Consider the following 20,767-nt stretch of genomic DNA (forward strand, 5'->3'; position numbering starts at 1 on the left):
CAGACCTCGAAAAGTGTCCCCTGGGGAGAAAATCACCCCCACTGAGAAGCAATGATCTGGACTAGTAGTCTCCAAAATGAGTTTGCATATGCTCAGAGCATGTGTAGGAAAATATTAAAATTTCTACTTATGTATTTTTAGTATTCACTTACATATTTCAGTGGGTACACAGGCAAAAAAAGTCTCTTGCTAACTGTGTGTGGGGTGGGGGGAGTGGAATTGAAGAGCTATGGCAGCCATGGTAATCGCCCTCCAATTGCTCTCTTTACTTCTCCAATCATTTTACCCAGCAGTCAGATCATTTTCTTCAATGTAAATGAAGTGATGACATGCCAGAGTTTGAAAACCTTCAGCAACCTCTCAGCACACTCAGAAAAAGATCTCATCTCTTTCCCTGCATGGCCTGTAAATTCCACTCGCCTAGCCCTTACTTCTCTCCAGCTCTGTCCCATCTTAGGGCCTTCAAGCATGCTCTTGCTTCTGTCTAGAATGGTCTTCCCCCACTCTTCACCTGGCTGTTTTCCTTCTTATCCTTTAGTTCTCAGACTAAACATCACTGTCTTAGAGAAATTATTCCTTGACCCACTCAATCTAAAGTTGGACACCTCGACCTCACCTCACTTGCCCCAGTAAGTATTCTTCACACCTTGCTGCTCTGTGCAGCGTGTGCCACAATTTCTAATTATTTATTTGCATTTACTTCTTAAATATCCATCTCCCTACTATACTGTATGTTCCATGAAAGCAGGGACTGTGCTCAGCAAATATCTGTTGAATAAGTGAATGGAATGAATGACGCTAAGAAAACTCAGACTCTTTCTTTAACATTTTTTGTTGGAAAAACTTTCTAGAAACATGCTATTTAATGTCTCAAATTACCCATTGGCTACAAATGAATATGCCATGTATCAATCTACTTTTATTCTTTTTTTTCTTTTTCTTTTTTTTTTTTTGGCCACGCAGCATGCGGGATCTTAGTTTCCTGACCAGAGATCAAACCTGCACCCCCTGCCACTGGAAGCGCGGCATCCTAACCATTGGACCACCAGGGAATTCCCTGGAAAAACTTTCAATACAGAAATAGAATATACTGGAAAAGGTACTAGACTGTGAATTGTCCCTATTTCTCCACTAGGGATCCCTGGCCAATTATTCAGTCCTTCTTCAAGGACTAGATTTCAGGGCCTGAGGCAAAACTGTAAAATCCCATCAATTATTTAGCCTCTCATGGGAATGGCAGGATGACTCCTGAAAAGAGGATGGATAGGTAGCCGGTCTCAATTTTACAGTTAAACGAATTGAAATACAAATTCTACATGACATGCCCACTATGCTAGAACCAAGTTCTCTGGCTCTGAGCCCAAACTTATTTTACCAGACTCCACTGCCTGCACACATATGCTTCTCTCTTCTTTTTAACCTGTTCTAATCTGTGAATACAGAACCTGCTAGTCTTCATTAGAGTTTGATCTCTAGTTCTTTGCATTAAAACTTTCATCCTTCAAGGGGGCAGAGGTGTCTAAAGACAATCTACCATGGGCTGGGCATTCTAAGAAAACTTCTGCTTATTATTCAGAATCAAATTTCTGGCCCCTTTAGCCAAACAAGGTGAAAAAGGTGAAAATGGTGAATGGGAACACTCTAAGGTAACGCGAAGGATATTATTTAATGCAAAATCTACTAACTTCTAAAATCCAAGTGCTTTTTAATTCAATTCAGTAAAGCAAGACTATTATGAGATATCAGAGGACAATGGATTACCATCAGCATGAGGAAAAAGGATGAGTAGGGATCTTAAAGATCACCTAGCTCAAGCCTTTAATTTATAAGAAAAGTGTTATTTTAAGAGGCTAAATAACATATGCATGGTTAACTGAAAAGGGGGTTAGGATAAAAATGTTAGCGCTTCTATATTAAAAAGAAAAGACACACAAAATGCTGGGAAAAACTGCCTCGTTTCCTTCTATCTGTAAAATTACCTCACTCTTTATTCTACATATTAATGGTACATATATTATTTTATGTGAAGCTTAAATAAGCTCACATATCTAATTTTTCAGGCAAGACCAGATTAAAAGCAACCAACTAAAAGTGAGGTTTGCAACTTCACAGGCGGGAACTTCACAATCAAGTGACAATGGACACTGGGGTAGGAGGCTGAAAAAAACCTAAAAAGTATACTTTGTAGAGCACCTCAGTAAAGGAAACCATTCAGTTTAGTGGCAAGCAGTTCTGGGCCACAATGGACTAGAGGTTATTGCTGGGTTATTTCATACTTCAACAAGCAGCATTCAAACATTTAAGATGAAAGATGTTGGTTTGTAAGAGAAAGTGTTCATTATCTAGGGCAGTGCTATCTATTTGACAAAAACGGTCCTATTTGGACTTCTTTGCAGCGATGGAAATGCCCTCTGTCTGTGCTGTTCAGTTGGGTAGGCACAAGCTGTCCGTGACTATTAGCACTTGAAATGTGGCTGGTGTGACTGAGGAACTGAACTTTTAATTAATTTAAATGAATTAACTTTTCCCGTATTACTTAAGAATCAAAATTAAATAGCCACCTTGTGTCTATGACTACCACTTGGGATCTAGAGAATTTACTCAGAGGAAATCTCTTATCTTTACACGAAGCTGAATAAATGCTATGTTCTTATGTCACTCTTAATACGGAATGTAAGAACTTTAAGACTCCTTAAATGAGTGGGGAAAAATTGTATAATGGAAATGGAAATCACTTTTCTTTAGTAAAAGCATGCCCAATACATTTTCAAAGGATCCATTAAACTCAAGTTCAATTTGCTAAAATTTAATAGCACACATTATACTTCCAAATTGATAAATACTTACACATTGTCTTCCAGGCAGATTTTGGGTCCTACCACATTAGCTGCTCCACTTGCCATTTTAAAAGCAAAATGCTTCTCAGGGCAAGCTTTTGAGATCCCACATTTATACCTGGGAGGTTTTGTAGCTTTGGAGAGAAAAAAAATTTATTTTAAGAAAACAATGTTAACAGACTCTGTATTTAGTTTGTTTCATATCTCAAACCACAAAGGGCATTATGCGAAACACCAAGATATACACATCTTAAACTACATGCTAGTTTTTTTTTTTTTTTTCCTGAGAGTTTCAAAGAACTTCAAAACAAAACAAAACGGAACCTCCTAGGAAACAAGCTAACAATTAACATAAATGGAACAAGTAACATGATCTTCATGAGGGTAAATATATTTTATCTAATTATTTTTAAGCTCATTTAAAAAAACCAGGATGGGGGAGGTCTGGAATTGTTACTTTGCATTTCCAGTCCATATATGCAAAATAAATGGACAGTAAAAAGCCTGATGCATCACTGAATATCTGCTCACATACTAGTTCTAACTAGGAATTCTTTTTTAACATCTTTATTGGAGTATAATTGCTTTACAATGGTGTGTCAGTTTCTGCTTTATAACAAAGTGAATCAGCTACACATATACATATATCCCCTAACTAGGAATTCTTTTACACACTTTCTGTACTTATAACACTGAAGCTAAAAAATACTAATGGAACAAAATATCCATTATAAATACATACCCAAAATATTGAGCTGTTCAATCAAATAGCTTCCTTAAAACTTAATAATTTCTAAAATCAGTTTTGCTCGCATTGAACTATATCCATTGTTTGAATATAGGTTCTCATATGCCTAAGAGAAAAAGAATAAACCATCTGCAAAATATTGAGATGAAATACTTACAACGTGCAACTGCGTCCAATGCTGACCTTGCTAAGGAAAAAAAAGTTATCGTTAGAAAGAATAAAGCTATTGGCAAGTATCACTTTTAAACATGTGTGGAGCTAATAGGTCTATAAAAATGTGTTTGAATTATTGCTTAGTATACAATACATAAAACATGAATATCACTTTAGAGAAAAAGTGAGAAAGTAACTTTAGGCTACATAATTCACTACAAACAATTATGTAGAGGAATTATGGAGGGTATTATCTTATTATTGATAGAGTACTTTGTTTTTACCTTTACATTTTATGTTTAGTTTTAGTTATTATAAATTTAAATCCCAATCAGCAAGTTACTCTACAAGCTTAACTTTTTAAAATTCATTTTTTATTTTTTTCCAGCTTTCTCGAGATACAGTTGACACATAAAATTGTGTAAGTTTAGGTGCACAACACTTTGATATGATACATTTAAAAACTGCAAAATGATTACCACGATACCGGTACATATAGTGGTATAATACTACACCCCAATAATAGTATCTAGCACCTCTATCCCATTACATACTTACCACTTCCTTTCTGTGGTGAGAACATTTAAAGATCTACTCTTTTAGCAACATTCAAGTATATGACAGTATTATTAGCTTATAATCACCATGTGGTACATTCAATCCCCAAACTTGTTAATCTTATAACTGGGAATTTGTACCCTTTGAGCAATGTCTCCTCATTAACTCCGCCCCCTCCCAACACCTGGTAACAAGCATTCTTTTCTGTTTCTCTGAGTTTGTTCTTTTTAGATTCCATATATAAGTGATATCATACGGTATTTCAAACTTCCCTTTAAATGAGTTTAAATATATACTTGGTGACTATCAGGGTGTTTAAAAGTTGTTGCTGCTGTATGGTGTAGTGTACATATGCATATAAAGTCCTATCTATCTCAGAGGTTAGGCTAAGAGATTTGGGGAGTGGGAAGCACACAAGAGGGATAGTGGTGGTAGGAAGCTTTAATTTCCCTAAAATAGAAATGTATTAGGTACTATAATAATAAAAAAAGGTCATTACTAAGAGTTTTTATCATTTATCAGTTCAAGGAAGCCAGAATTTTCTGATCAAATCTTAACCCGAATGCAGTAGATGTCAACCTGGACATCTACACTTAGAGTTTTTTAAAAGCACAAACATCTGATCCCAGCCCAGGAGATTACAATTCAGATCGTCAACAGTATTGTGGCTAGCCATTTCCTGATTTAGCTAATAAGCATGCAGTGTCATAAATGTTTGCCAGCTGTTTGACTATAAATAGTCACTTAGTTTTTAGTTCTGTACTATTTTAGATAACTGCGAATTTCCTGTAAAACCAGTACTGAAACTGGAGAACAGAATGTTAAAGCTGAAAATAATATGTAAATGTTTAAAAACAGGAAAACGACTAAGTAAATGAAGGTCATTAACTCTACAGAACACTCAGAATATTATGCACCGTTGAAGTCATAAATGCAATGCAGTCACATGGGAAAAGTTTAACGCATGGAATAGAGCAAAAAACAAACTTTATCTGTGAGTACTAAATATATTCACGGATAAGGACAAAGACTTGAAGGAAACAAAAAATGATCAATTAGTAAATTAGGGTGCTGGGGCTCATTCTTTCAATTTTCTTAATTATATCATTTTTCCTTCATTATGTCACAAAAGGGAAAAATAATTCGAGACCATTCGGTCCAATGCTCTCACTTCTGTAAATGAGAAAATGAAAGTCAGAGAGTGACTAGCAACCAGTGATTAGCAGCATGCAGACTATTAAGTCTTGAGACTTCCCTGGTTGCGCAGTGATTAAGAATCCGCCTGCCAATGCAGAGGACACAGGTTCGAGCCCTGGTCTGGGAAGATCCCACATGCCGCGAGCAACTAAGCCCGTGCGCCACAACTACTGAAGCCTGCATGTCTAGAGCCCGTGCTCCGCAACGAGAAGCCACCACAATGAGAAGCCCGCACACCGCAACGAAGAGTAGCCCCTGCTCTCCGCAACTAGAGAAAGCCCGCGTGCGCCCAGCAATGAAGACCCAATGCAGCCAAAAATAAATGAATAAATTAATTAATTTTTTAAAAAAAGAAAGTCTCAATTTCACTTAGACCTAAACAAACATGTATCATCAGGCTCAGATGTTAAGATGCTTACGGAGGAATATTGTTCAAATCAGGAATGCTGGCATACCCAACTTATGATAGCCAGATATGGGGAAGACAGTGGGATCAAAACAGGGGTAATATAACAGCTCATTCACATATGTGGGGCACTCTATCAAGTACTTTTGCATGTATTGTTGATTTGCCCATCACCTCTGTTTTACAGAGAAAGAAACTGAGAACAGATAGGTTTAGCAACTGGATTTGTTCTATGCATAATTAGTAATCGGCAGAGCCAGTTTTCAAAGCCATATCTCATTCTAGCACCCAGACTTATATTCACCCCCCCCAACAAAATGGGACTGTCTGAGGTCTAATGATCACAGGTATAAAAACCACTAGTCCTGCCAGGAGCAGGAAGCAGGATAGGGAGCTTTCAGAACCATCCTTCTGACTGCAGGGTGGAGCACAGACTGCAGAGGATTCAAGACTCGAGACAAGGAGTCCACAAGGACAAGGACTCTGCTAAGGTAATCCAGGTAAAAAAGGGTAGCAACCTGAACAAAAGCAGTGACTGTGGGTTTGAAAGAAGTAGACAGGCTCAGAACAACTAAGGCTGTGGAACAGACCAGATGGAGGGGTGATGGAAAGGGAGGAATCAAGTTTACCGCTCAGACATTTGCCTTTAGAAGCATTCATTTATCCATTTACATGAGCCAAAGAACAAAAACACTGTCTCTCACTCAAGATGTTTGTTGTCTAGTGAGGAGATGGGGTATGGTAATGGGTGCTGAGCTCTCTGTGGACCTGTTCATTTTAAGACACTTGGAGAAGACCCAGGCAGAAGTCTAGAGGCCAGCTTGTAAATGAGACCTGGGATGAAGATATAAACTGGAAAACTGGCAAATGATGAGGCCACACAAAGGGAGGATTTAAAATGAGGAGAGGGCTGAGGAGAGAAATCTTAGAGACATTAATCATCAACTAACACTCAGAGGAAGAGTGTGGCTGAGGAAAAGGAGACAGAAGGAAAACCAGGGATGAGCTTCTAAAATGGTCAAATGGGTTTGATTGGAAAACTTAAGAGGTATTAATAAATAAATAATAAATCAATGCAACTCAATTTAAAAATCTTTACTGGGATAATCATCAGACTTAATCATCAGACTTTTGAGAAATAACATCACCTCCATTTAATTTGTGTAAGAGTAAGGGGAGAAGATGCTCAAAGGAAAAAAAAGAGCCTCTTGTGAAAAACTTTTCAGATTAAAACAAATTTTATCCAATATGCATCACAAGCAAAAGCCCTCTATTTGGCCTGAAGTTCTGAGAATTTTAGCACCTGGAGGCCAAAAAGGTAAATTTTCATAAATAAAACGGGATGTTTTCCACATGTAGAGTTTGGGCACAACACAAAAATCCCTCCTTTTCTGCAACTTTCATTTCTCAAACTACCTTGATAGCTTTAATTCTTAATGTCTTTCAATATATTCAGCTTTTCACTTCAAGAAACGATAATAAACATTTGGTTTTATCAGTGAATGTCTTCCAACAAGTCAGGCTAAAGAAATCCAATAGAACTACTTTGTACTTTAGTTTTTAATAATGTCTCAAATAATTTATATGTATATAATATTTCAGTGGTTTAAATCTGAAAGGTAAAAGTAAATCGACTAAAGAGAATATTAAGTACTTACTGCAAAAATATTTTGGACTGTTTTCAGTACATTTACTAGCTGTTAAGTATCCATATTGAAAACTAACACTATGTTAAACCACAATCATAACTAAGACTGGTAGATTGTACCCATGTTGATGTCCTAGTGTGACACTACACTGTATGTAGCTTTATAAGACGTTACCAATGAGAAACTGAGTAAAGGGTATGTAGGCTCTCTCCATATTATCTCTTACAAATGCATGTGAATCCACAATTATCTTAAAATAAAAAGTTTTGTTAAAAATTGTTTAAAAAAATCAGAATCTATTTTGGTTATTTCAACTACTAATTGCAGGCAAAATTTTTCATTCTTCCTTTCTAGAAATGTTGTATTTTTCTAAAACAGTACTATATAATCAACTTGAATGTAAATTTACATAAACTATCAAGTAAGTTATTATATCAACAAGTTGAAAAATGGGAAAAGTTCACCACCGAAAGAACTATAGTTAATCTCATGGGTCCCTCTAAGATACTGATTATAGAAACAATCTTAATGTTGAGTTAAACTTAGATGCTAAACAAATGGCAAACACAACCATATCTCCATCTTTGCTGAATTATTCTGAAATAAGAATTAAAAATAACCACACAAATTAAATTTTCACCAATTCAATCGATTGGAATCCAATAAGGTTTTGTGGATACAAAACATAACTTCAGTTGTCCTAACTTCAGTTATGACAACAAAATAAACCGTCTGCCCTAAGAATGCCTAAATTAAATAGCTAAAACATACACAATAAAAACTTGCACGTTCGTAACATTAGGAAAAAGCAAAATGAAAATTAAGAAAGACGACTATCCTAGTTAAAGTAGCTCAGTGTTTGTTCATAGCTGACGACCAGTGGCTTGTCAACTAATACAGCTTTAAATGAATCCCACTTTGAAAATACTCCTCCTCCCCATGTAAAAATCCTAATCCTCAATTACCTATATCCATTTACCATTCAATCAGCATTTATTATGTACAGGACCCAGCGCTAGATGCTGGGTGAGTCACTAAGATGTTATTGCTCTCAACATTCATTCTCCAGTAAGGGAGGCCGAATACATGAAAAAGAATAAAAGAAATTCTATAACGTAAGGCAGAATAAAATCAGGCCAAATTGAGATATAAGTACTATGCATTATAGTGGACAGTTCAGAAAAAGGAGAAACATTCTAACAGGGAAAAGAGGGAGACTAAAATACAATTTCTCCCAAGAAGGGGCACTTATGCAGTTTTGAAAAATGAGAAGGATTAACAGATGAAGGGGAGATGAGAAAGATGCGCGGGGTGAGGAAGCATGAACGAAGGCTGAGGTAGGAAAGGACAGGACAGGGTTTGTGTCTGTAGATCACGTGCACGTGGGCACAGCCAGCGGGAGGGAGGGAGGGCAGGAAGGGTGGGGGAGTACAGGTGGGGAAGGCAGAGGCAGGCTGGGGACTGAGTGCCATCCTAGCAGGGAGTTCAGATTTTACTCTCCACTGAAATACTAAAGGTTCAAGAGTTTTAAGAGAATTGCTCTGGCAGTGGTGACATAGGCAGATATCAAAGATAAGAAATAGACCCAAGAACATCCCTGCAATGTCCAAATAAACCATCCAGACTAGAGATGAAGATCCAAACCAGGGAAACACTGTGGCCACACCCAGCCTCTTCTCTCTGAAAACAGTGGGCCTTTTCCCCAAGTAATTTTTCATTTGTACCAATGGTCCCGTGGCCCCCTTCTCTCCAGGATCATCCTTTTCTCTGTTTAATCTCTTCTCATTGATTTGTAATTCACTGACTCTTTGCCCGCGGCCTACAGAGAAGTGAAAACCTCTCTATTACTTCAAAAAAGAAAAAAATGTTCAACTTACTTCTGCCTCAAGCTACCATCCCCACAGTTGTCTCCCTTACCATCAACCTTACTTAGAAGAATTAGCTACAGCACACTGTTTCCACAGCAACACTGAACAAGTCCTCAATGCCTTCCATGTTTTTGTGCCCCATTCTTCAACCAAAACCAGCTGCGCTCTCAAAGGACCCCAGGCTGGCCCTTTGCAGTAACAGACGCACATAGCCCAGGAGAAGTCAAGACAATTCTCACTACACTTTGCAACAACCATTCTACGCTCGATCCTGGATACTTCATTTTAAGATGGGTACCAAAAAACTGACAGGAGGAAAATAAACAGTGCATTAAGAAGAATGGTTCAAAGGGAGGATTTTATAACTTGCTAAGATGAACACTTATAAAAAGACGGCATGGAGAAGAATAACCACAACTTAACTATTTAACAGATCATTAATGTGGAAGAGAGCTCCAGCAGGTAGAAGCAAGATCAGTGGATTGAAAATACTTGGGAGAATAAAAGGCAGAATTCAGTGCAAAACAAGGAAGTACTTTTAAGTAGTCATTGTAAGAAAAGTCACCTGAAAATGTACAGAAATGAAAATATACAGAAACTTGAGGACTACATGCCAGAACTGTCTAAAGCCTGATACCTAGTATATGGTCCATGGATGGGAAATCAGCATCATCTGGGATCTTGTTAGAAATGCAGACTCTCAGGCCCCATCCCAGACACTGAATCAGAATCTGCATTTATCAAGATTCCCTAGAGATTCCTTTGACATCGAAGTTTGAGAAACACTGGTTTAAGGGAGTCTTGAAACTAGATGTGAGAGGGAATGTATTCGGTCTTATATTAATTTACGGAAAGCAAAACTCACCAACTATTCCAGAGATCTCATCAAGGTTGTTTCATTCGATTTCTGCCTACTAGGTCAAAATACTGTTTCTAGGTTTCAGAGTCTGAGCTTTCATGAGTTATTTTTTAATACTTTAAACAGTGCTCAGCCAAAGCTTATTCAAACACTTCAAATGTTAACTTATTTTATCAACTTAAAGATTTTGTTTGAAATTGAATTAAGGCAGCTCGTAGTGGTACATTTACAGCACAGCATCAAATAAATTGCTAAAAGGAAAAATGGTGCAGAAGGAAAATAAGGGTAGGAAAGCAAGATGGATTTCTATGGCTGGTATTTAAAATGCATTATCATGATTCCTAATCACTTGCTAACTGAGGGTTAGATTTGGTTCCAAGTTTTTAAGCAGCCAACTCAAATAGGGTGTGATATCTTCTAGCATGTGCATTTAGAATGCCATGAATAATGTCCGTAGGCATGCATAAAATAGGCCCCATTAAATATATTCAAAATGTTGAATAGAAGATTCGTGCTTTATATTGAATTAATTGTAAGATTTTCTATTGCACATTTTAGAATATTCCAATGAATCACACTTACCAATATAATTTCATTTTCTTTTCTAGACAGCCTAAACAGCAGAGTAACTCAATGTTGATAACTGGTAAAAATTTAAAGACAATCTCATCACAAATAAAATTTAAGAAAGGGAAAAAGAAATAAAACTTACCAAATAGATTTCCTAAACTTGCATCCATTTTTATTTCAAATACTTGAGAAATAACATAGAATGTCAGTAAAAATACTGCCACAGCTACCACCAACTTTGCAGCACCTAGATAAAGGGCAGAAATAATTCAACATGAGCTTATGAGCCCACCGAATTTTTAGTTATGCATTTCCATGAAAAACGTAAGTGTATTTAAAAAATTCTTAAGACTAGCAAATATCTACTTCTTATCTACTGGATCTTAATTTTACTTGAGTTACAACAAAAACTGTACCAACAATCTATTTTGATTGATTTTTCTGATCAAACAATCATGAGATTGTCTAGCAACCTAGACACAGGACTGCCTGAGTCATCTGCTTAGTTTTCTCATGGAAAAAAAACTGACCGGCTATCAACTTCTGGCTGACTACACAAAAGTATCAAGGCCAATGGAACACCACCACCAAGTATGTGGGATGACACATTCTCAATCCTTTTCAATGATAAAGGGCAATACAAGACAGAGAGGATACAAAAACGCTGAACCTTCCAGAGATACTAAGGCAACAGACCAGGATGTCCACTCGGCAATGAGTTCTCAAGTGAAATGTAACAGGCTTACTGTCCTCACCAACCCACACATCTCTTGAAGCACACAAGTGCTCCTGGTATGGTGAACAACGAAATATCTCCCCTCATACTTAACACCAAAGTTTAAGCCATGCCTTCCCCACTCCTGGAGGACTGAATTTGGCATCTGTCACATTTAACATGGTTACATGGTAAGCTCTGTGAACAGACTCTTAGTCTTCCGTACCTTTATATGTTTAATTATTTCTGAGTGCCTTACAAATAATTAGCACTGCTACTAATTAATTAACTGCTTAATGTGAATCATCATTTGTCTTTCTTCTCCACAGCTAAGCAAATCTAGGAAAGAAAAAGTACAAGATACGAAAGGACATGAAAAATGACAGGAAAGAAACATCATCTTCTTACTCTTAGAATTTCAGAGCCATCTCATTAGGCTATTCAGAAACAATATTAATATTTGCCTATATAATCTCCATTCCCCTCTCTTACCAAAAGTTTAATTTAAATTGATCTAAAAGATCAGCAGTCATTTCACTATCCTTACTTAAGGAAACAAAAGCCCACAAGTGAGGCAACGGCCCAAGATTACAGATGTCTTAGCGGCAGCACAAGGACAGGAATCCAGGGATCCTGACAGAGCCCAGTGCTTTGTAAAGTTCTCCACTACCATCAAATGACCACATTCTTCAGGGAAGCTACCAAAACTCAACTTACCGGATAAGGAAGAGTAAAAAAGAACTGTGTTCATCCTAACTTCATAAACGTAGAGACTGGGACTGCATCCTTACGGGGATGGGAAATGAACGAACCGATGATGCTCAGAAGGGCTGACGATGCTGAGAAGCAGGAGATTCTCAGAGCTACTCATTTTTATTTAGAAACGCTCTATAAATATAGAAATGAGATGGCAAGGAGGAAGCCTAACTACTAAACCAATCAATTCCCACCCCGCCTCCTGTTTTGTTCCTTCTCCCCCTTCCAAAACTGCTTCCTGTTTTCATGAAAAAGACTGACAAGTACGGGTTTCTGGTAACTGACTATACTGCTGAACTGAATGAATAAGCATTTTCAGAACTCTAATGGAAAACTGATGAATTCATAAAAGTGCTAACAAAAGATCAAGATGAAAAAATATTAATTACATGGGACTGAGTGAACTGATGAGGATGATTATAATTTTTTTGACTTTCTGTTTGAATAAAAAGAAAAGAAAAGAGTGACTACAAGTCATCTACATTTTCAGCACAGAAGCGAGTAAAATTCCATTAGGCTTTGAACTCTTCCCCCACAGGATCTAGTAGAGTGCCTTGTATTGATACACAGTAACACTCTAAACAAGTGTTTGCCAAAGGTTAACAGGTGGCATATTCCTTCTGGATCATTTAAGACTAAGGGCTGGAAGATTATACGTCACATGACAGTCTTAACATCTCATTTTCTAGCAATCATGGGCGTGTGCAAATAATCTTTCCCTGTCCCTTAAAGCAGATGTACCAAACCTTCGTTGTTCAAGACTGAAATATTACAGTGATTAAGATACCAAGTTTATAATACACAAAAGTTCTGGACTAAATTCAATACCAAGCTAAACCTAAGCCTACACTAAACAATATACATCATATTTACATATACATACATGTATATAAAATATACACACACCATTTAGTGAGTGCCTACTACAGACCTAAGTGCCTTATTAGCACAACTTCATTTGCACAGCCTTTCAAGACACTCTTTTCATTTTACAAATAAGGAAAACAAGGTCAAAAATTTAGATCACTTGCCTAAGGTCACATAACTAGTCAGCGGCAGAATTTAGTTTTAAACCAAGACCTACTGAAGTATAAGAAACCATCAAAGGAACTAGGAGGAAACAAAAGCTCTAAGAGACAGAGAATTTACAGGCGGAGAAACTAACTGGTGATAGAACAAGCAGAAGGTCCCTGAGAGGGGCAGGCGGGTGAAGACCAGCAGAGCCTCCATAACGGTAGGGTTCTGGACCTCCTGTTGCAGAGGGGCTCCCCAGAGCTGTCACCATCCACTTCTGGACTGGGAGGGGCTTACCCACAGCACACCACAGTTCCCATTCCACCCATGAGATTCCCTCCTACTTCCAGCCATGGACTGTACTAATCTGAGTGTGTCCCTATTTTTCACAAACCAAAAAGCATAAACTTGAGATATTAATGCCTCACTGTAAGAATAATGGCTATAAGGATATTTCAAAGCAACCAGGATTTTTTTTTAATTAGAAGAGATTAGTCTACAATCAATAAACTAATAGCTAATCTTCCTTATTCCTTCATTAAAGGCAGTTCCCTTGAGACCTATACTAAGAACAGTGTCAAATATAACATCAGCACTCAATGAATACTCATCAATTAATCTTGGTATTAATTAATCAGAGAAATGGATTAGATGACAAAGTTAATTTCAACTAGAATGAATGTAGAATTACATGAGAAAGAGAAACTTGCTTTATTTCAAATCACCATGAATAAGTAACGTACTTTTAGAACCATACCTTTAGAGACGCCCCCATAGGAATATTTTTTTTACTGGTGAGATGATAATTAAAAGAATGATTATCTTGATTTTGAGAAATGACAAGCTGTCTCCTATGATGGACACACACTACTTAGTAGAAATTTCTATGTAAAGTGTGCATTTCTTCTACACAGTGGCTGTGCTAGAGGGGCAGGGTGGAGGGATCACACTTGTTTTCACTATAGTTAGGAAGAGGTCTCAGCCTCTCCTGTTATTTATGGATCTGTCTTTTGATAAAGGTAACTACCTTAATACTATGAACACCAAATGGCATTTTTAAATTTCCTCAGTATGCTGCCTAAGGAACAGATGTCCTTACACATAACCTCACTTATGCAGGCTAAACCTGACCTAGCAAATACAACAGTCATTTACGCAAAACACATTTTACTGAATTCTTCACGTACACTAGTTTCAATTTATGTACACACATAGGAAAGATTTAAGCTTTTAAAGTTCACAATTCATTTTTCTCAACAAGCTACAACTTAGCAAAAATAAAAATCAGCCTCCCTAAGTTGTCAAAATCGTTCTTTATATGAACATTATACATATATATATTTATATTTTTATATTATTAGGCAAACAAGCTTAATGTATAAGGACGTAAACATTAAAAACCATAACTTAAAATATTTAGCATAAGTAATTTCAACAGAAGTGTCCCCAAAAAACTGATGTAGAACCCACTAAACGTCCAATTTATGATTTGCCAACTACCTAAAAAAGTAAAAAGGCTAAATAATGATTTAGTTTGTTATATTCAGTCACACTCAACATAGAAAATGATTATTTACCCTCTCATTCAGTCATTACTAAACAAACAGGTTATACAAAAAGCAAAATTATTTCTACTGAAGTAAGTATCTTACCTGCTACCCTCATGTTTGGTTTTTCAGTCTATGGCACTTTTCATTAAATAAGCTCCTAGAATCAAAAGAAAAGGCAAACAGCATTAGGTCTAGAATGAGCATTCCTCCCTAGATTGAGTTTGATTTGGAGTGTATATATTAAACTAATTAAGTAAATGTCATGACATTTCTAAGTATTCTACCAATATTAACATTTAATGAAAAAGCTCTTAGCACTGGGCCTGTCTCCTTCCACTGGGCCATAAAAGCTCCGGAGAGGAGGGTGTGTCTAAAACTGCTCTATCTCCCGCTCCCTAACTGAAGGACGGAGGGAAAACTTGTCATCAAGCATGGACAGAATGATGCCTTACTGTTCTCAGTGATTATGCATCTGTAACAAACTTTTGATATTTAGTTCCAAACCACCAGTTTTCAGCTGAGGTCCAAAGAGGTTAAGCTGCTTATCTAGTGAGGGAACAAATTACCTGCAGCAATGGGGTGAGGATTTAGGTCTGCTGGCTCCTGCTCTAGGGCTCACTCCTATGACACAATTCAGGTGTCACTATGATAAGCACTTATAGGAAAGGCACCTTATCTTAATACCAGGGGTCCTCTTCCTCTTCATGTTTTCAATTTAAGTTTGTGAAAGAACATATTCAGACCTATAGAACTGCAATTTTAAATATTCCAGCAATCATCATTATTGACAGTGTATGTTATACATCAAATGAAGAAACTGTAATCTGATATTATTCTAATAATAACAAGAAATAGATACTGGAAAAAAAAAATCTGCGTATATATTTGTGTGCTCCCCCCTAAGAAATAACTCAAGATAGGTGAAATTTTAAAAAGAAAATGGGAAAGCAAGTATACGAGTTTGATAGGAAATTCATGCTCGAGTTCAGCTAGACAGCTTCCACAGTCTACTCAATCTACTGTACAGGAAAGGTAGTCAAAAGAAAATTTCGATTAATGAATTGCATCAATCAAGAATATATATTTCTTTATTTTAGACTGTATTTTAGTACTGGTGTTTCAATGTTGATGTCTGATCTAGTAATGCATAGAATGATTGAAATAAAAACAATGGCAGACTCCTGACGGACACTGAAAGGGAGTGAGACATCCAGTTTTCTTATTCACCAATAGGATTTATCGGGGGTGGAGGTGGTGAGCATCTAAAAGGACCAATGTTCTTACGGGAACTCCCTTTCCTTCTGCTCAATCTACCCTGAAGAAAATATCAACATTTATATTTATACCAGTACTGAACTGAGCATTATTGATTTCCTTTGTTAGTTATCTGAACACCTTCCACATAATAGGAAAAGACACTGTTACTTAGCCACAGGCCAGGAAACCGCTACAAGGAAACAAGAGATACTGAAGTATCCAGGAAACAAGAGATACTGAAGTATCCACAAGTTACCACATAAAAGCAGAAAAAAAAAAAATCTTGGCTTCTCAAATGAAAATCCTAACGAGCTATAAATCCTCTTTTGACTTCCAGCAAGATTGAATATTATGTTCAAAACACACATATATGTCTTTCCTCCCAGCTAACACTCCAAAATAACATCACTCTTATGTGAACATGGCCTGCGATAATTTTTGGGGGGAGAGTGATAAGCAGTTGAGCAGACACCTGATGTTCTATTTCACTGTTTCCATTACCTGCCGAGGAGGTCACACCTGTACAATTACAATCACTGCCTCATGTACCTACCCCTTGTTTGGACTGCCTAACCAGCCTGCTTCTAAACTTAACACTAGTAAGACCACAATATAAGCAACTACAATGGTCTAGCCAAATTCATGTTTTCCATTAAATTTCTCAGAGAATAACATTTAATAAAATCTCTAAATTAAAATCTCATCAAATCTCAGCCACGACACGTTTTTAATTAGTTTGCTTAAGAAGCAAATTAATGATTCAAGAGTGTAAATCGGCATAAGGAAAGAGTATTGAATATATTTGAGAGCAAACCAAGGAGTATCTGTTTACAATATGCTAATTCCAAATCATTCCTAATTTGTCTTCTTAGGAGGACATTAAAAACAAAGAAAATCTTTACATAGAATCATCTTGGGGGGGGCGGGGGGGGGAAGTAAACCACCTTAATGGAGTCTGGTATATACCTCAAACTGAACCTCCAACAACCAAGGGGAGGTAGAAAAGGTCCAGAGAAAATGAACACAGCAATAAAAGGAGGAAAAAGGTCTCTGCTAAAAATTCAGAGCCCTTTAATTCAGAGGCAACAGGTGAAAATTTTATAACTGTTCTTATATATTAATTAAAAAGCAGAGATATAGAAATTAGAGCCATTTCCAAAATAAGAATATGGGTGGTAGGAGGAGAGTGTTTTTAAGACAGATTAAAAACAAACAAACAAAAACCCTAATAGCACAGTTGTGAAATACATTTGTAAAATACATTTTGCCCCCCAAAAGTGTAGTCTAGGTCAAGACAATAAGTTTCAGTGTTTTATAGATCAATGACTGAGCCAGATCAGGTTGTAACATGTAAAGTGCACAATCATCAGAGCCCACTGCGAGCAGGGCCATCATGCTGTCCGGAGCAAGGAAGCACCGTTCTGGGTAAACGCTAATTTAGTAAGTAACCTGGATTGAAAGAGAGAACCTGAATTAGGGTCTCGGATCAACATACCAGATTTCTTCGAATTTCTTATAATTTAAACATTTCCTTTAGCCCAGCTGTCTACGTTGGTCTGATTCATGAAGTTTTGTTAAATTCAGGCCTGAATAAACAGGCATTGTCCTAGAATCAATCTACTTCAGGACAATAGATAAAAACACAGGTCAAGTGACACTTTCATTCCTTCCTTGAGAAGTGGACTCGAGCTACATCAGGTAAATTTGAAGGGCCCATTCTCTATCAACAAAATAAGCCATAAAAACAATTATTCACCAGGACGGGAAAGTCTTGCCATTTAACAAAAACTAGGAAATAATGCAAACAGCAGAGTAAGTCACACACATTCTTATTTTATGTAATCTTCCCATCAGCCCTATGGCATTATAGATGAGGTCAAGGGATTTGTCCAAGGTCACGTGAAGGGAAAGTAAGAAGCTGATACTATAAACAATTCCACTTCCCTTCCACTTCCCAGCAGCTCCCTGCCATGCTCTGAGAAGCTTCCTGACAAAATTCCATGTCAATCAATTTGGCTTTTGCAAATTGCTCTGGGAATTGCTAATCCCTGCTGCCAACTAGCCACTCTAGGGCTCTGATGGGTTGTCAAAATGACTAAGCATGTGTGTTAGAACACTTATCAGTCCCCACTGTGGGTAGGGGGCGTGGAGCCCAAAGCCTGTGTCCTGCTCTCATCCCGCTGAGCCGGGAAGGGAGCAGAGATGCCTGACCAGGCACCCCCACCTCCCCCGGGGCCCTGGCTGGGCCCCATCCTGTCCGCAGAGCCCCAGAGGAGGCCCACCCCGTGGACGCGGCCTGAGGGGAACTGGGCGAGGCCTGTGCAGCCGGGCTCCCTCTCGCCTGTGTGTCCGTACTCCGCCTTTTTCCTCATCCCACCTCCTCAGACACCTGGCTTAAGGGCCCTGACTCCTTCCTGCAAATAATGAGGAAACATGGTGTCCCAGCCAAAGGGTTCCCCCTCCCACCTCCTCGGGGTAGGAGGTTAAAGAGGGTTCAATACCAAACGCCCTGCCCCAGAATAAAAATAGTCCTGTTGAGTTTGGGGTCAGAAGCAAGGGTGGGAGAGGCAGCCCCACAGGGTCAGTGTGCCATGATCAGGTCGGTTAGGTTTGTCTTTGTGTCTTTTTGCTTTGTTTTGTTTTGTTTTAAACAATCATTAGTGAGATTTTTCTTCAGCCACCAGTGTTGGCCTGGAAGCAGAGGGCTGCAGCCCTTAGTGTTTGTAAAAGAAGAAAGAATACACAGCGTGGCCATGGTTGGGTTTTATTTACCCTCCTTTGAGAATTTTCTTTTGTAAAACCAAATTTAAATACTTTTTTAATACTGAAATTAAAATGAAATTAAAATGGATGAAATAGAAGCTGGAACCCTCCTCTTGGACTATGCAGCCTAAGAACCTCATGGGACTATGAATTCACCCCAAATTTTCATTTGCCATCAGGCCGAGCTTTGAAAGAAAAACTGTTCTCTAACCAGGATTGTAACAATAGTGTAAATACTATTTCAGAGTTGAAAGCTGATGGTACAAATATGTATATAACGTACTGTATTTTTACAATGATCGTCGCATGACTCTACTCCGCCCCCTTTTTGTACTCCATATCTGTCTTCCAGAAACGTCACCTGCCTTGCCTCCTGTGGTCTCTTAATCCAATAACTGTATTACTGCCTTTAAAGGATGCAGTTATTTAAAAAGGAAAAAAAGAACACTCGTCCAAGACAGAAAGGACAAAGGAAAATGAAGTATACAGACACACTCACTGATACATTTAATATTAACAAACGACTACTTAATTAAGCCAGAAGAAAATACTACCAATTATACTCCAAAAATATACTCCATTCAATCCACTTTTAACTCAGTGCTGGCCGAACAGCAATGTAAGGAAACAAAATTTGCACCCCCAAATGTCTCTTTGGTGTGTTATTTTGAGCTGGAAACAGTCAAGGCCCAAAAGACTCTTTGACCTTCCCCCTTAGCTGCCTAAAGAATTTATAGAGGGTCTGTAACAGGAAGGGAACTATCACCACAGATAACTGTAGTATGAACTACTTGTGTAGATAGGGAGGAACCTAGCAAAATCTGTTTGTTAGAATTCCTCTAGGTGTCCCATTGCCACTGCAAGACCCAGCAAACATTTACCAAACATCTGCTTTTCCATCTCCACGTGAATTGCCTTCCTCCCCTTTGAAGTCCCAAACCACTACCCCCTACATCCCTCCTCTTTAGTCTTTAGCGGAAGATAGTATTTAAGGACTCAGTTTTCCTGGGTCTCCCCCATGTATACATGTTATTGAACTACTGATTTTCTGCTAATCCGTTTCATGTTAATTTAATTTTTAGACCAGGCAGAGGAACCTAGAAGGGTAGAAGAAAATTTTTCCTCCTGGACAGCAATTTTAAATGAATCAACTGACAATCAAGACGATTCTAATATTCATATGAACTGGGGCTTTTCAAGAGGACTAAGGGGGAAAAAAAAAGGTAAAAGTACAAGCAAATAGATTCAAAGTACATTTAGGCCCTGTGATGGCTAATTTATGTGTGTCAACTCCACTGGGCCGCTGGGCCACTGGGCGCCCAGATACCGTACTTTGTCAAACATTCTGGGTGTGTCTGTGAGGGTCTTATTGGATGAGATTAACATCTGAGTAAAGCAATTTGCCTTCCCCAAGTGAGTGAGCATTGCCCAATCCATTGGGAGACCTGCCTAGAACAAAAAAGGCTGAGTAGGGCAGCACTTGCTCTTTCTGCCTACTGTCTTCAAGCCGGTCCATTGGTCTTCACCTGCCTTCGGACTTGGACTGAAACTTCTACCACTGACTTCTCCCAGCTCTCAGGCCTGTGGACGCCCGCCTGCCAACTGCAGACCCTGGGACTTCTCAGCCTCCACAACTGCATGAGCTGATTCCTTCTGATAGTTATCTATCTCAGATAGATAGATAGACAGACAGACAGACAGACGGTCTCCTATTGGTTCTATTTCTCTGGAGAACCCAGACCACCTCTCAAGATCAAAATGTAAGCGACTAAATTTTCAGTCCCAGATCAGTTAAAGAGGAAAATGATATAATACTGAAATCAATAGAATACTGCAGCTAAAAGTCACAAGGGTAAGTTCTTCTAAT

General features: G+C 38.1%; 1 protein-coding gene across 2 annotated transcripts in view; it reads right to left on the reverse strand.

Annotated features, from left to right (window-relative positions):
• Nucleotides 1-20,767, reverse strand: part of FAM3C (FAM3 metabolism regulating signaling molecule C) — a 47,828-nt gene that overhangs the window by 19,263 nt on the left and 7,798 nt on the right. Inside the window, exons 1-4 of one of the 2 annotated variants that reach the window (XM_082846965.1) lie at nt 12,278-12,405; nt 10,988-11,092; nt 3,743-3,772; nt 2,848-2,971 (exon numbers count right to left, since the gene is read on the reverse strand). In XM_082846965.1, the coding sequence (XP_082703091.1) occupies nt 2,848-2,971; nt 3,743-3,772; nt 10,988-11,092; nt 12,278-12,311 (293 nt within the window). In that variant the 5' untranslated portion in view covers nt 12,312-12,405. Of the gene's footprint in view, nt 1-2,847; nt 2,972-3,742; nt 3,773-10,987; nt 11,093-12,277; nt 12,406-14,982; nt 15,038-20,767 lie in introns of those variants that run through there. The other variant, XM_082846966.1, reaches the window with a different exon arrangement.

This window comes from Leucopleurus acutus, assembly GCF_964270905.1.
Source record: "Leucopleurus acutus genome assembly, chromosome: 9".
Classification (NCBI taxonomy): Eukaryota; Metazoa; Chordata; class Mammalia; order Artiodactyla; family Delphinidae; genus Leucopleurus; species Leucopleurus acutus.